This window comes from Aulostomus chinensis, chromosome 23 (genome assembly GCF_037954235.1).
Source record: "Aulostomus chinensis isolate RoL2024-O1b breed Wild chromosome 23, RoL_Achi_v1.0, whole genome shotgun sequence".
Classification (NCBI taxonomy): domain Eukaryota; kingdom Metazoa; phylum Chordata; class Actinopteri; order Syngnathiformes; family Aulostomidae; genus Aulostomus; species Aulostomus chinensis.
Window position 1 is genome coordinate 12,312,526 of NC_141342.1, and position 14,147 is coordinate 12,326,672.

General features: G+C 42.4%; 3 protein-coding genes across 6 annotated transcripts; 2 read left to right on the forward strand and 1 right to left on the reverse strand.

Moving 5' to 3' along the window:
• Positions 1-1,486: 1,486 nt before the first annotated feature.
• On the reverse strand, positions 1,487-4,844 carry LOC147239615 (elongin-B). Of its 3 annotated transcripts, none has more exons than XM_086194700.1 (4): positions 4,688-4,844; positions 3,765-3,899; positions 3,426-3,534; positions 1,487-2,493 (listed from the first exon to the last, which is right to left on the reverse strand). In XM_086194700.1, the coding sequence occupies exons 1-4, from the start codon at positions 4,688-4,690 to the stop codon at positions 2,381-2,383; spliced, it is 360 nt and encodes a 119-aa protein (XP_086050826.1). In that variant the 5' UTR covers positions 4,691-4,844; the 3' UTR covers positions 1,487-2,380. The 3 variants fall into 3 exon arrangements, with proteins under 3 accessions (XP_086050826.1, XP_086050828.1, XP_086050827.1); XM_086194702.1 differs by lacking the exon at positions 4,688-4,844 and adding an exon at positions 4,456-4,604; XM_086194701.1 differs by lacking the exon at positions 4,688-4,844 and adding an exon at positions 4,424-4,590.
• Positions 3,869-8,576, forward strand: pkmyt1 (protein kinase, membrane associated tyrosine/threonine 1). 2 transcript variants are annotated; one of them, XM_086194674.1, is made up of 8 exons: positions 3,869-4,019; positions 5,479-5,875; positions 6,314-6,551; positions 6,641-6,920; positions 7,000-7,106; positions 7,197-7,369; positions 7,472-7,692; positions 7,893-8,576. In XM_086194674.1, the coding sequence occupies exons 1-8, from the start codon at positions 3,916-3,918 to the stop codon at positions 8,251-8,253; spliced, it is 1,881 nt and encodes a 626-aa protein (XP_086050800.1). In that variant the 5' UTR covers positions 3,869-3,915; the 3' UTR covers positions 8,254-8,576. The 2 variants fall into 2 exon arrangements, with proteins under 2 accessions (XP_086050800.1, XP_086050801.1); XM_086194675.1 differs by lacking the exon at positions 3,869-4,019 and adding an exon at positions 4,738-4,944.
• A 185-nt stretch (positions 8,577-8,761) lies between these two features.
• On the forward strand, positions 8,762-13,660 carry LOC147239617 (uncharacterized). Its single transcript, XM_086196368.1, has 5 exons — positions 8,762-8,969; positions 9,146-9,344; positions 9,419-10,202; positions 12,282-12,472; positions 12,580-13,660. Exons 2-5 carry the CDS (start codon positions 9,155-9,157, stop codon positions 13,383-13,385), a joined length of 1,971 nt encoding a protein of 656 aa, XP_086052494.1. The 5' UTR covers positions 8,762-8,969; positions 9,146-9,154; the 3' UTR covers positions 13,386-13,660.
• The last annotated feature ends 487 nt before the right edge of the window (positions 13,661-14,147 follow it).

The window sequence follows — 14,147 nt, forward strand, 5'->3', positions numbered from 1 at the left end:
ACTGGCAGGCACAATTGGATGATCGTGGACTCAAGAAATACACTGTTTTAACCGATAAAATTCCGTGGCTTTGAGGGGGGGGGGGGGGGGCGTCACGGCTGTATGTTTTCTACAAGGTCTGTTTACACGCGGGAAAAAATATAAACAGGGATATAGGTCAAAGTTTACGGCACTAAAATGAATGAGAAGGGGTTTGATGTGAAATAAGTTTTACACTAAATATTCCTCACGCAAATATTTCATTCAACTTTTCATAACGCTCCGGCTTTATTTTAGTCTACAGCCTGAAAATCTTCAAATTCACGGATGCACGATAATATCGGCACCTTATCGCATATATCGGTCCAAGTATCTTCCTCTGGGCTGTTGCGGAAGCGAAACAAATATACGATTTATATTTTAGAGCTAAAGAAAAACCTTCTAGTTTTTCAAATTTACGTATTTCGGTTAATACAGAATGGGAATACAAAGTTGTCTTGGCACAGGTGTGTTGTCATTGATAAATTTAACCGAATGGGTTGTAAAATTTCAGTTTAACGCCACGAAAACCAATACCTTGATTCCCTTTTCCATGACTTCCAAGTTCTCTGTATGAACCCTGAAAATGGAAGCCAGTAAATATGACACGTGCGTTTATACATAAACTGCATTAAAGTACTTTCTTCATCATGTTGTCATTTCAAGTTTTTGTTTTTACATAATCCCAGAGCTGCTTTTTGAGAGTTTGTGACTGCAATCATCAGCGTCACACGCAGACTGAGGACACAGGTGTAACCAATGACACTCATTATGGTCAAGTGTACCTTGTGTCTCCGCCCACAAACGCCGAACCAGGAGTTTAGCCCAACTAAATGGAACTGAGCCAGAATTAAGATTAACAGCCCCCGCCTGTTGTGAAATACACCTCTCCCTTGACACCAATACTCAAGATGAGACCAAATGTTAGCAATTGTAAAAATGAGTATAAACTGGAGCGTTCAAGATGTCAGGAGTAGATTTAGTTGCGATAGAACTTGTAGTCTCTCAAAAAAAGAGAAAAGCTGCACATGAAACTTCCGTTTTTAGGAGCCTTCAGGCAGCTGCTAATTCTTTAATGTTTGTTGGCCAATCACAAATCAGTTTGTTTTTTTTCTTTCCAAAGTCATTGTAGTGAAATATAATGAAAAATCTACAATATGTGTGATAATTGAGGCTCCCAAATATTCACACTTCAATTAGGCCAAATTCTTTTAAGCTATTTAACAAATCACAGTGGGGAAAAGTACAGGCATGACCTAAAACAACGACTGAACGTCATGTGGAAGAAATCTGAAAATTCTGGCCGGTCACTTTAGAAACCTTCACGCATTTCCTGTGAGTAAAGTTAAAATGTCAACTGTGAGTAAGATAAGGTGGGAAAAAATCATCTGTTACCTTCGGGATTTTTAACTTTCAGTGAAAAAAAAAGTGGACAAACTTTTTTCTTTTTTAAAGAAAACAAGCAGTGTAAAAAAACAAAACAGGAAAAACTTTTAATTACGCAAGCTCACAGTTACAGGCTATGTTTGTGTGATTAGGGGAAGGTGTATGACTTGTGGTGATGGGTTCATTTTCCAAACTAAACGTTAAACACCACAACACTCTTTTTACAGTATGTCACAAACAAATCGTCTGTTGACCAAAATCTCCTCTGGTGTCCAAGAGGTACCTGCCTTTGGTCTCGGGGCAACGAGCATACAAAGAGCTGACATAATGAACAAACAAACAAACAAAAAGAGACAACAAGAACATAAACTGGACAACATTGTTAGAAAGGCCTTCTTGTCCTGGTTTCACATGTGAAATCAAATGTACAGCCAAACTGCGGAAACTGGTCGGAGGAAACTAGAAGAGGTTTGAATGTTTCTGAGAAAGTAAAGCCTTTGTTTTCACTCGGTTGATGCAGTTTGGCCGTTCACACACCACACCCATGCATGTTACTTCTAAAGGACTGTGACACACAAATACGCCTTCACCTTCTTCAAAATATTAATGATAATAATTATAATAAGTCCCACACACACACACACCTGCATAAACACGCACTCGTACTTTCCAAACAAATGTCTTCACTCAGGAAATTTGAGCCAGTTGGTGTTCAAGAGCACAGTCAAGGAACAGAACCGCATGTGAGGTGGAAATCATATTTACCATAAAAAATGACTTGTGAAGCAATTTTGTTTTTTTTTTTGTTTTTGGGGAGGGTGCTAGGATGATAGCATAAAGGTAACATGGATAGGATCACTTATCCGTAATGTCCCCCATCCATCAACTGAAATTATATTACATATCCTCCACCCCGCTACTTCTTCACTGCAGTTAATCCACACACACCCTCTTCCATGCTTTCCTGGCCTCGCCATCACTGCACCGCCTGTTCGTTAGCGGTGCTACCGGAGTCCTGAGGCTTCATCACATCAGGGAGTTCTGGGGGGCTGGAGAAGGCCTCGATGTGCAGCTGCTCAAACATCTCATCTGGAGAGAACAGAGCACCACATCTGTTAGCCGCCCCACAAAACTCAATAGCATGGCCGTTCTCTGAGTGCACATCTGTCTGCAGATGAATACAAGATCTAAAGGTGATTTTTCTTCAAAGTTACATATCCCTGGAAATACTCCAAGGAATCATTAGACGGAACTTGCCTGAGGTACGTAATTTACTGAGAATAAGATAGGCCTATGTCTTTAATTCCCTTTTGATCACTGAATCCATATTTCAACTTTAGATGATTGAGTGAACTATCAAACAGGAAGATGTTAAGTAAAAATACTTGAAATTTGTCCTGGAAAACAAAACATTAGGCTAGAAAATGGCAAGTAAATTCAGGCCACTTTTCCACTATAAAATATGCTAGCTTTATCAGTTAAGTGTATCTTTTTAATTCATAAAATTCCTAACGTAACCTTCCTAACTTTCTTAACCTTCTTATTAAGCAGGGTTTCAACAGGTTGAATTTAAGACTTTTTAAGACCACTTTAAGATTCAAGACCTGTATTGCTGCCATATCAGCAAAAAGCTTAACAAAAAAGACAAAGCCTGCTTCGCACGCAAATAGTTGAGTGTTCTGCAATAAATTCACTGGGGCCGCAAAAATAGTAGCTGCTGGTTCTGTATTCATTTATTCCCATAAAAAAAAAATCACTGAGGGGAAACGAAGTTATAATAACACACAAGTAACTTCCTAATCCTGTGCATGTTTGAGATCCGTCAAAAACACATTTAAAACCAAAATACCCATTTTGGATCAAATATAAGACTTTGTAAGGCCTAAAATTCTGTTCATTCAAATTAAGACTATTTAAACACACTGCAGGAACCCTGTTATAAAAGCAGTCGTAACGTGGTGTTATTTTTTCAATATCAATAAACGCGGTCAGGAAAAGAAAAAAAAATGGCTTGAACATACCGCTGATGCGGAAAGCCAGACCAACTGTAGCCGGGGCCTGTGGTCTGGCAGTCTGGTTGGTGAATCCACAGTCACCAAGAGTTTTGCTGTCCTCTAGCAACTGGTCATCCTGGTGATTGATAGTTGAGTAAATCACAGAATCTTTTAATGGTCTAACAATGTGTGACATTGTTTAGGCGGTGAGTTGAGCAGTTTCAAAAATGGTTTCATGGATATGCAGGAAAGACAAAATACACGCCACCCATACAAGTAAGGATACTGAAATTAATTCTTCCATGAATTTAGAAACACAATGTCACGACTTAATTCTGTGTCATTGATATGCGTCGGAAAACTCACTTTGTAGAGCCGCTGGTCCTCAGGTGGTCTCTTTAGAATTCCCTCAACAATTCGCTTCAGCTCATAGACCGTGGTGGACTCCTTGGCATCTGTGAAGATTGTTGTCTTGTGACGCCGGATCATCAAGAACACGTCCTGAAGAAAGTGGGCCATGAAAAAATACAAACCATCAAATGAGACTGATAGATTTGTATTTTTAAAAACAATGTTAGTCTTTTTAACAATGGAGTTAAGCAGCACGAACGACTCTGTAAGGTAGGCACAAAAAAAAAAATTTAACTGCCAATCAGATTAAAAACAAAAATCACAACAGTCCAAGGAAGTTTTAATATGTTTCTCATTATAACCCATTCATCAGATATGTAGCCTAAATTTTTTTCCCAGGGAGACATTTTTGAGGATTGTAGTTGGTAGTTTGCGTGTTCGTGTGTCAAATATGAGTTTTACATTTCCAGCAGAGCCAACCTTCCTGGCAATAGCGCTCTATAATGCGCATGCTAGCTACAACAGGAAGCTAACAGTAGCAAGCAAGCTTAGTTCCGAGCTAAGGTGAAATTAGCCTAGTCTTGACAATTGTGAGAGCGAAAATTTGGTCGGACCTTTAAGAATAAGATACCCCTCTACGACAAGGGCGGCAAAATTCACCTTACATAACTAACCTAACGAGTTTAGCTGGCTAACGTTACATCACCTCCAAGATTAGCCATGCTAACTTTCCTCTCTTCCACCTCTCGTTATAATTAGATGGGAAGGCAAGGCTAACATAGCAAACTTAGCGCCTGCTCGCCAGCAAACAAAGCCTTAAATTATCATTCTTATCGTCAACAATGTCGTCCACGTTACAAGCGGGCGCTGAACGTTAATTCAACGGGCGTATCAAGGCACCGAATTAACAAAATTTGATATAAGAGTCATACAATTACCATCTCAAGTAGTCAGCTAGCTAGCCCGTTGCGCCAGCCCAGTTAGTGCAGTACAACCCCCAAACTGCACCGCTTACGGCTATTGCGCAATGCAGATACGCATGTAGTATTCAGGAAAAACATCTACGCAAAGCTAAGTATATTCTTTAGATTTTGGCGCGAGCTAGATACATGACGGGTACTAGCGCAGTTTTGGATTGGGCGACTGTCGGAGCGTTACTGTACTGAGGACGGTCCGATGTTAGAGCTGAATTATGGTCAGTGTGACATCTAAATCTACGTAAACTAGCCGTTTAACACCGAATTGTCAATTAACGTTACGGAACCATAGTTAATTGTGCGTTGTCTGGCTAGCTCACGTTACGCTATATTGTGTTTTTACCAAGTCCGCCCTAAATTAACGTTAGCCACATTTTGTTTAATAGAGGTGACACTCGTCGGGCTCTGTTAACGTTAACTCTTTGCTACGTTATTGAGTAATGTTAATGAGAGACAATGTTAATTCAGCAGCTGGAGTCGTATAATCGAAGTATTGATACGAATATTGCAGTAACGAATGTTGCTAATTAACAATACCTTCATGACAGGGTCAAGGAGTGTAGCTACTCTGACATTTGACAATAGGCCGTTTACATATGAGAAGAATGTTTATGATGTCACGTTTTTGATGCCTGGAAATAATTAACCATCTGGACATGCTCATTAAATATTAAACTTGAAGTTTTCTTTTGTGGTTGAGTTATTAACTGACAGCCAAGATTATTTGTGATGAAAGATATTTCTTCTGACAGGTCCCTAACTAAAAAACAAGCAATGTCAGTGGCAGTGGAGAGCACAGCGGCGAGGATCCCTCTCCCCCTTCCATCCCACTTCACCCTGGCGGAGCAGTCTTTCTCCCTCAAAAAGCGCCGTCTCCCTTTCTCTTCTTCCTCTACTTCCAACTCATCCAGCTCACCTGTCACTCGACACTCAAGCTCTTTACCTCCACTGCCGCCATCTAAGGGATGTCCTCCACTGAGCAGGGTGTTCCGCCAGCATCCATCACCGTGGACTCCCTTATCTGGCTCCCTTAGTAAATCCCCTCCTCCAGATTCTGTATATGACCCCAGCAAGCAGCAGTCCTATTTTAATCAGTGCTTCACTAATCTGGGTCTGCTGGGAAGGGGCTCCTTTGGTGAGGTCTACAAGGTGAGCAAGGTGCAGCTTTACAGTGTGTGTGAAAGCAATATAGCCGTTTACATCCCCTTCTACTACATTTGTGATAGTGTGTGATATGATCCACTCTTGTTATAGCAGGATTCCAGATTTCAGTTTCATGATAGTATTGGAGAATTTGCTCGTTTTTTTTTTTTGTTTGTTTGTTTGTTTTTTTTCCAAATTAAATTCAGAAATCTTTGGCTAATTTCCCTGCAGGTGGACCTAACTGGTGTTGCTGGCTGACTGTTTTGCTTTTTAAGAAGTTTAGGAACCCAAATTTTGACAACTGTATTAACATTGTTGTTTGAGATCTGCTGTTTAGTCACTAGATGTCAGTAGATCTAACATGGGTCCATTAACTTGAAGTTTCCAATCCTGTTTTTCTGTTTAAAAGAAGACAACTCTGCCTTTTCCGTATTGTTTTACTAGGTGCAAAGCAACAAGGACGGCCAGCAGTACGCAGTTAAGCGCTCCACCCATCGCTTCAGGGGCAACAGTGAGAGGAACCGGAGTGTAAGGGAGGCCAGACACCATGAGCGCCTCTGTCCCCACCCTCACATTTTAAACTTTGTAGCGGCCTGGGAGGAGTGTGGTCGACTGTACATCCAGACAGAGTTGTGTAGCACCAGCTTGCTGCTACACGCAGAGAGCCAGCCTCCTGGCCCAAGTCCGTCTAAAAACAAAAACAATCAATCATTCTGCTATCCACTTTAATATGATCCTCACTTGACAGTCTTGTGATTCTGTCTCCCTCAGATGAGCGTGCAGCATGGTCATACCTGTGCGACCTTCTCTCAGCGCTCGAGCACCTGCACTCTCTTGGTTTTGTACATTTGGACCTTAAACCTGCTAACGTCCTCATCACCAGCTCTGGACGTCTCAAGCTGGGGGACTTTGGGCTGCTGTTCGAGCTCAAAGAGAGGTGCACGGATACGATGCAGGAGAAAGTGAAGGAGGACGTACAGGAGGGGGATCCCAGATACATGGCCCCCGAGCTGCTGCGCGGGGAGTACGGACCTGCCGCAGATGTTTTCAGGTACGGAAAAAGGACTGATATTTTCTGTTTTCTCAAAATGTAACCGCTTGATCACGATTGTTGTATCATTTTCATGTAGTTTGGGCGTTTCTATTCTGGAGCTCGCCTGTAATATTGATGTTCCCAATGGTGGGGAAGGATGGCAGCAACTCAGACAAGGCATCCTCCCTGCAGGGTTTACCAGCAGTGAGTTCAAGTTTTCTCCAAAAAAAAAGAAGAAAAGACTCACTTTTTCTCTGTAAGTGATGTGTATTGATACTATTTCTGTGTTTGCAGGGTTGTCAGATGAGCTTCAGGCCATATTAAAGAGGATGTTGTCACCAGAACCTTCTGAGAGGCCCACAGTCTCTGCGCTTCTCGCGCTCCCCGCTGTCAGGAAACGCAGGTGGAAGAGACGCGTTTATCTTTGTCTCGCCGAGTCCATGCTGACGTTGTTCTCCCTCTGCCAGGTAAGCTAATAAACAAACGTTAACATTTGGGAGCATTCTGGGAATGCGTTGAGGAGGAATTGCCAGGTCATGATCATGTCATATGTCTGTATTTTTTTATAGTTTGTAGTGTGCTTTGGATGTCGTATCCTCTCTTCCTTTCACTCGTCGTTACTCCCTGCTTGGAGGAAGCAGGCGCCCTGCACCCCCCCGAAGGACAGCTGCGATTGGGATTTAACTCTGCCCCTCAGCGCCATGCATGCTGACTCAGGCAGCCCAGATGATGACGCCGTGTTTCTGCTGGATCCTTTGGACCCAGAGCTTTCCCCGAGCTTCTCTAAAAGGTAGACGATCCAAACTAAGAGCTCAAATATTCTTGGGCCCACATCTTAAAAACATTAAAGCAGAACTCTAGTTTATAGCTCAGTTTAATGTAGTTTTATTGGTAGATTACAGTTGTTATCAGATCTACAGAGAAGAAATGAAAGATCAGTTTTGGTTCCTAACTTGAGCGTGATTTTATTTGAAATTGTTGATCTAACAGGGTGAAATCAAGACTGGAGAGCACGTCTACTCCTCTCCCAGCGTCACCCGCGCACAGTCACCAAAGCCCCGCCCACACACCCACCCACTCAAATCTGGGTGAGTGGTCCTCCTGTAACTTAAAGCAGACGCCATCCAGCATCCACTCAAACGACTGCCGCACGCTGACACCCAGCTCTAGCCTTGGCCACTCACAGCTCCACGCCGACAGCCCCGATGAAAACTCCACACAGAGCAGAACGTCCTCACAGCGGCGCGGCCGTAGCTGGAGCCACTCAGAGGAGGTTTTAACCCGATCCGGCTTTGAACCAAAGAACCTGCTCAGTCTGTTTGAGGAGACCGCTCTGGAGGTGGAGCCATGACTACAAAGACTGCCACTTTAAATTCGCTGTTATTTAATGTTGTAAGAAATGTCACTGCGCGTTTGTGAACTGCTTCTCCTCCCATTTCGATGCAGTCCCGTAAAGCTCCTGTAATGTGTTTTTGACCCTCCAAAAATGAAACCGCGGGAAATGTAATCAGAATTTAAAGCACTTTTTTATGTTTGAGCCATGCGACTGGTTACTGCAAAGACAAGTCATGATTTATTATTGTGTAAGTTATGTCTTTAGCTTTGTGCTTTCTTGTGTTTTGTATTCCACAAGCTGCCAAAAAAAAAAATAAACAGACATTTGGAGGAACTTGACAGATGTATTCTGCGTAAATCCTTGAGTCATAGCTATGTAGCACCCCGGATCATTTTTAAATTTCACTGCAAGATTTATGAATCAAACAAACAAGAAAAGATGTACACTATAAAATTATACGAGGTGCTATCTGTAGTTTCACCAATAGGTGGCAGCAGCGAATGAATCACCCGGTGAAGAACGCGGAAAAGGGTGCTTTGTAAAGCTCATATCCGGAGACAATATTGTTTGTCGAACTGATTTGTATCATCTCTGTTTGTATAAAACAAATATAACTGCTAAAATAATAAGATTTTAAAATAACTGCAATCTAGTGCAAAAACTGAGCCTCGCCCCAGCACACCATCTGGGATGAATCGAAAACTGCTTCAGGAAATAATATCGGGTGTGAGGTAGGCTGCTTTATTTAGACTATCATACGCATAGTCTGGCACGCTGTTGTAGGAATGTTTGCTGTTTTGTGGAAGTAATTGCATGTTAGTGTAGATATGAACTAAACAACGCGGCTACCGAGCTGCACCAAATGTGCAAGCATTGAGCTAAAGCTAAACTATATTTTTCTTTTCAGTTTATAAAAATGACCAAAATTGAGCGTCTGAATGCTCGAGTAGAAAAACTGCTGTCTAAAGCAGTACAGGAGGTTCTGGACGTGGTGAAGGAAACCGTGTCAGAGTACCAGGAGAAAACTGCCAGAACCCAGAGGGAGAACCAGACTCTCAAGAGGAGGCTCCAGGAGCTCCAGGAGCAGCTGAAGTCAGACGACAATGGTGAGAATCAGCACACACAGCTGGTGTGGAAGTTGTGGTTTCCAGCAGATTGACAGTTAACTCTTGTCTTTTAGGAAACGTGTCCCCCTCCTCGCTACGGGTCCAGCTGGATCCGCATGTGTTGGAGCAGGAACAGAAAGAAGAGCTTGGAGAACTGGTCCGCTCCAATAAGGACAATACAGATCTGCAGCGCGAGGTGTCCGTCATGTCCTTAGCTCCTCCTTCTCTCTCCCCTAGATGTGTAATAGCAACAGTTGTAAGTGATGATTATTCACATTACTCAAGAACTCTCAAAAGTGAGAGCAATGGACTGGGCTCACACATTACAAATCACGTAGACTCCATTATTGCGTGTGGAGTCTCTGAGAATCACATGAAAGTAGAGCTGGCTTCAGATGTAGTTCACGCTGAAAATTATTATTATAATGACTCCAGAGAACATTTTCAAGCAGATCCAGGACCAATCACGGAGCCAGCAGTTGTTTTCAGTTCAGACCAACAAGTCACAGAAGAACCCATGTCCCTACAATACAGCGTTGAAGGCCCGAAACAACACGCCACTCACTCCAACACCAAAGGTTCCGGCTTGAGGGAGGAACAGAGGAACGTTAGAAAGAACTACTGCTGCTCCTTCTGTGGCCGCACCTTCAGGCACGCGGGCGACTACAAGAAACACAGCAGGGTTCACACGGGCGAGAAGCCGTACTGCTGCTCCGTGTGCGGGAAGCGCTTCAGTCAGTCCAGCTACCTGACGGTGCACCTGCGCTACCACACAGGGGAGAAACCGTTTGGCTGCAGTTTCTGTGGCAAAATGTTTAGCCACTCGAGCAACATGAAGAAACACCTCCTAACTCATTTGTGAACCCGTGCGAAAAATCTCCCAACAGCCGAAACAAATGTGCTGATGTTAATCATGACGTTTAGTGCTCATGAATCGGAAATTCATGCCTGCAAGCGGTGTGGTGTATTGGATAGAACTTCCCAGTGTGAGCTAGTACTAGGCTACTGGTACCAATATACTTTCTCAGGACAAACGTGATACTCGTGATTATAATGACCCGACATGCGCGTTGGTCTGGTTCCTTTGGCTTCTTTGGTACTTCTTTCCTACTTGGATCAGTATTTCTGTAGAATTTACCTGTGTTGAAAAATTCATTAAAAAAAATAATAAATGCAGACTGTTTACGTTTTCTTTTGGCTTTATGGTACTAAAAATATCTGACATGAGTCCAAGTTGTACTGAAAAAAAAGAAAATATACAGTTTTTTTTTTCCTATGGCCTCATAGGCCGGTCCTTCTTCTAGAGGTTAAACATTTCAATTGGTGCACTCCTTTGCTTTTATGTTCTGATTTTTAGGAAGATGAATACATTTTAGTTTTCATTGCTCTAACGAATCTATTCTGAGGCTTCATATTCATAAATTTTAGGATTTCTATTTTTTTAATCTGAAAAACACCTGAAGGATTCTAGGAAGGATGACTCTTCAGGATTGCTGGGAATATTCCAGTTTTTCAAAGGAAAGGTTTGGCTGGACAATGGACCAGATCACTAACTCCATTTCTGTCTCTAACCAACATCCCTTTGAATTCTCCCAGATATGAAAGATGACACCAGTATCCTGGAAGTGAATGAAGTTGGAGTTAAAATCTGTGTTTACCTGGCAAACAGGTATATGAATCATCTGGAAATCTTCACAGGCGGTTCAAACAAGAACCACAAGTACGTGGGAAATGAAAAAAAATCTCTCTACAAAAGAACGACCATCTATTGTCACAGTACAAAGAGCCGTTATCATTGTTGGGCTAGCAAGAGGTTGCGATTGATGATATGACATCATCATCAACAGCCAAAGAAGGACTTCTTCTTTTTTTACTTTTGAACTTTATTGAACATTTACACACAAAAAATTCTTGGTTTGGAATAAACTGATCCTTCCAAAGATAGTAAGGTCTCTGATTAGCCATCGGCTCGAAGGTTTCACCTCTAATATACGGTTAGATATATTTACTGTATTTCCTCTGATTCGATTTTTAGATATCGATAATCCTAAATATTTAACTTCAGACTCAACTCTAATTGAGGCAATAAGAAGACTTACTTCTTGAACGATGTCATATTTCATTAAGATCACAAGCAGGTTCTGAGGAGAGGGAAACTGAGTTACGGCAGAAAAAAAGACTGAAGACCAGAAAGAAGGCGGATTTCTCAAAGGTTAACCTCACTAGCAAGGTATTCCGCCCACTTTTAGCTACACAACGGTGATATTCACTCTATTCCAGTAGTTGGCAATATACCTCTTGAACTTGAGTGCGCTCCGCCAGTATATTAAGAGCCGCCGAAGAAGACGGAGTTCCGGTTCTGTCACCGGAAGTGTTGTTGACAGACAGCTTTTGCTTGTTTATCTCCGTCAAGCCGTCGTATATCAAGTGAAAGTGAACGTGTGACTTGTTCAGGAACTAAATGACGATTTTGATTGGCCTCTGGAATGCTTGAAGGGAAAACGATAAGGTACGTTACCGAGCTACCTCGGCAGATAGCTAATGTTTGCTAACCAGTTAGCCTCTCGTCTCGCTTGTAGGTACGAGAGCATGAAACATGCATTTCTGGATACAACTGGTTAGAATTACGTTTGAATCATATTTTATTTTTGAATTAATTAAAGAAAAAATGTAATTGGACATAGCTTTATATGTAAGTTTATTAAATATTTGAGAATTCTGAATGGTTTATCTTTATCATTTGGTTATCATGGTTATCATTTAAGTGAATGATGTCTAATCGCTTATTTGCTGGGATGTTTTGTGTCTGTAGTGTGTATTATCTACTCGCATGACATTAAATATTACCAGAAAACAGATGTAAACACCGTAGTTACCTTTACAAAGCAGCATTTATGAACATTCCTCCATATAGTCTTCTAAGAAGCTTCGTTACAGGATGTCCAAACTGGATCGTTTGAATTCCCGTGTGGCCAAACTACTGACTGAAGTAGTGCAGGAGGTTCTGGAGGTGGTGAAGGAGACGGTGTCAGAGTACCAGGAGAAAACTGCCAGGACCCTGCGAGAAAATGACACCCTGAAGAGACGACTGAAGGAGCTCCAGAATAAGGTGCCAAGAGAGTGCACGCGTGAGTACTGTCTGTTGTTTTTACTGATGATCTGGCCTTTTTCTCAATGTCGCATTCAGAAATATTTACTGTATTTTAACACTTTGCTTATGATCTTAATGCACCAGCACCTCTATGTAAAAGTGATGAGGTTCCTGAAGTAGATTTTGGACCCCTTCCATGTCAGAAATCTGAACTCTGTCCCAATGAGCATCACAACCCTGCCTGTGACATCACTTCTGAAAATCTGGAAAGCTGCAGTAAGACAGAAACAGGACATTGTGAGGACCAATCAGAAGGGGCGATCCTTAAACACGAGGTGGCTCTGACTGTCCACACGTCTCTCAGGCACAACACTGCTGTCTCGTCTGATACCGCGGGCTCCTCTCTCTCCAGCGCCCAACTTAAAGTGAATCTGGATGTTGTCAAAAAAGAGCCAGAGCTCACAGAACCACCAGCACTACAAGAACCTTACAGCTGCTGTGCGGATTTAAGCTGCAACTCTGTTGGGAACCAAAAGCCTCAAGTTAGTCCCGAATCCTACGGACTGCTCTTTGTCCGATCTAATCACGCCACATCCAGGAAACATGGGTTAGTAAGAACCAACAGGGCTGCCATGGAAGGGAGAAAAATCAGGATGGAGCGCATCACAAGAGAGGAATCGCACATATGTCCCTTCTGTGGAAAGACATTCAGCCGGGTCGGGAACCTGAAAATCCACCAGCGATGTCACACAGGGGAGAAACCATATGGCTGCATGCAGTGTGGGAGGCGATTCAGTCAGGCGGGAGATCTGAAAAAACACAAGAGGGTCCACACGGGGGAGAAACCGTACTACTGCAACCAGTGTGGAAAGAGCTTCAGCCGGGGGGAAAATCTGAAAAGACACCAAAAGATCCACATAGGGGAGACGTTACAGTTACAGCACATGTAGGGGGAGCAGCCATTTTTATTGTGATGACTTTAGAACCTGAAGTGGTGATGATGACGCCATGAAGGACAAATAGCTGCAAGGTGTTAGAATGTTACAGAACAAGAGGATTGTCTGGGATTTGTAGTTCATTCTGTGCTTATCATTCAAATCCTTCTGCAACCATAGTGCACCAGTAGGTTGTCAAAGAGCCAAATAATAATAATAATAATAATAATAATCAAATCAATGTTAGACATGTAGAAATGCACTGATACGAGGCGGGGGGGGGGGGGGGCTGGAGCCTATCCCAGCAGCTTTCGGGTGAGAGGCGGGGTTCACCCTGGACAGGTCACCAGTCCATCATCATCGGGCCAACACATACAGACAGACAACCACTCACACTCACAGTCACACCTACAGCCAGTTTTGTGGTGGATTTGTGATCTTTTGTGGAGGCGACCATGATGGTGACGTCTGCTCTGTTAGGACGTATCGGTGCATCTACAGTAGCCGGTGTCCTGCAGGGTTGTGTCTTCAGCCCTCCTCTAGTTGAGTAGACAGAATGCATCTCCAGTCAAATAAGGGAATGCTAAAGACGAATGAAAATTCATACATTTAAAATCTATATATATTTGAATTGCATGAATGTCATTTAAATGCCTGATTTCTTTTTTGAGCTTGCTGCCTGAATATACTTAATATAATAAGATATGTAGTTATTTACGGTAAGAATCAGTAAAATTGTTTGATATAAAAGCAATACATGAATAAATGATCAATAAA

What these genes read in the sequence shown, in the direction of transcription:
- LOC147239617 (XM_086196368.1), top strand. Translation starts at nt 9,155, where the DNA reads ATGACCAAAATTGAGCGTCTGAATGCTCGAGTAGAAAAACTGCTGTCT. An exon ending in GCTGAAGTCAGACGACAATG is followed by an intron (nt 9,345 to 9,418) that starts GTGAGAATCAGC and finishes CTTGTCTTTTAG; the next exon opens with GAAACGTGTCCCCCTCCTCG. An exon ending in GGTGCCAAGAGAGTGCACGC is followed by an intron (nt 12,473 to 12,579) that starts GTGAGTACTGTC and finishes TTAATGCACCAG; the next exon opens with CACCTCTATGTAAAAGTGAT.
- LOC147239615 (XM_086194700.1), bottom strand. An exon ending in AGGACCAGCGGCTCTACAAA is followed by an intron (nt 3,535 to 3,764) that starts GTGAGTTTTCCG and finishes ATCAATCACCAG; the next exon opens with GATGACCAGTTGCTAGAGGA. An exon ending in TCTGGCTTTCCGCATCAGCG is followed by an intron (nt 2,494 to 3,425) that starts GTATGTTCAAGC and finishes TGTTCTCTCCAG; the next exon opens with ATGAGATGTTTGAGCAGCTG.
- pkmyt1 (XM_086194674.1), top strand. Translation starts at nt 3,916, where the DNA reads ATGAAAAAATACAAACCATCAAATGAGACTGATAGATTTGTATTTTTA. An exon ending in AGCACGAACGACTCTGTAAG is followed by an intron (nt 4,020 to 5,478) that starts GTAGGCACAAAA and finishes TTCTTCTGACAG; the next exon opens with GTCCCTAACTAAAAAACAAG. An exon ending in GAGCCAGCCTCCTGGCCCAA is followed by an intron (nt 6,552 to 6,640) that starts GTCCGTCTAAAA and finishes TGTCTCCCTCAG; the next exon opens with ATGAGCGTGCAGCATGGTCA.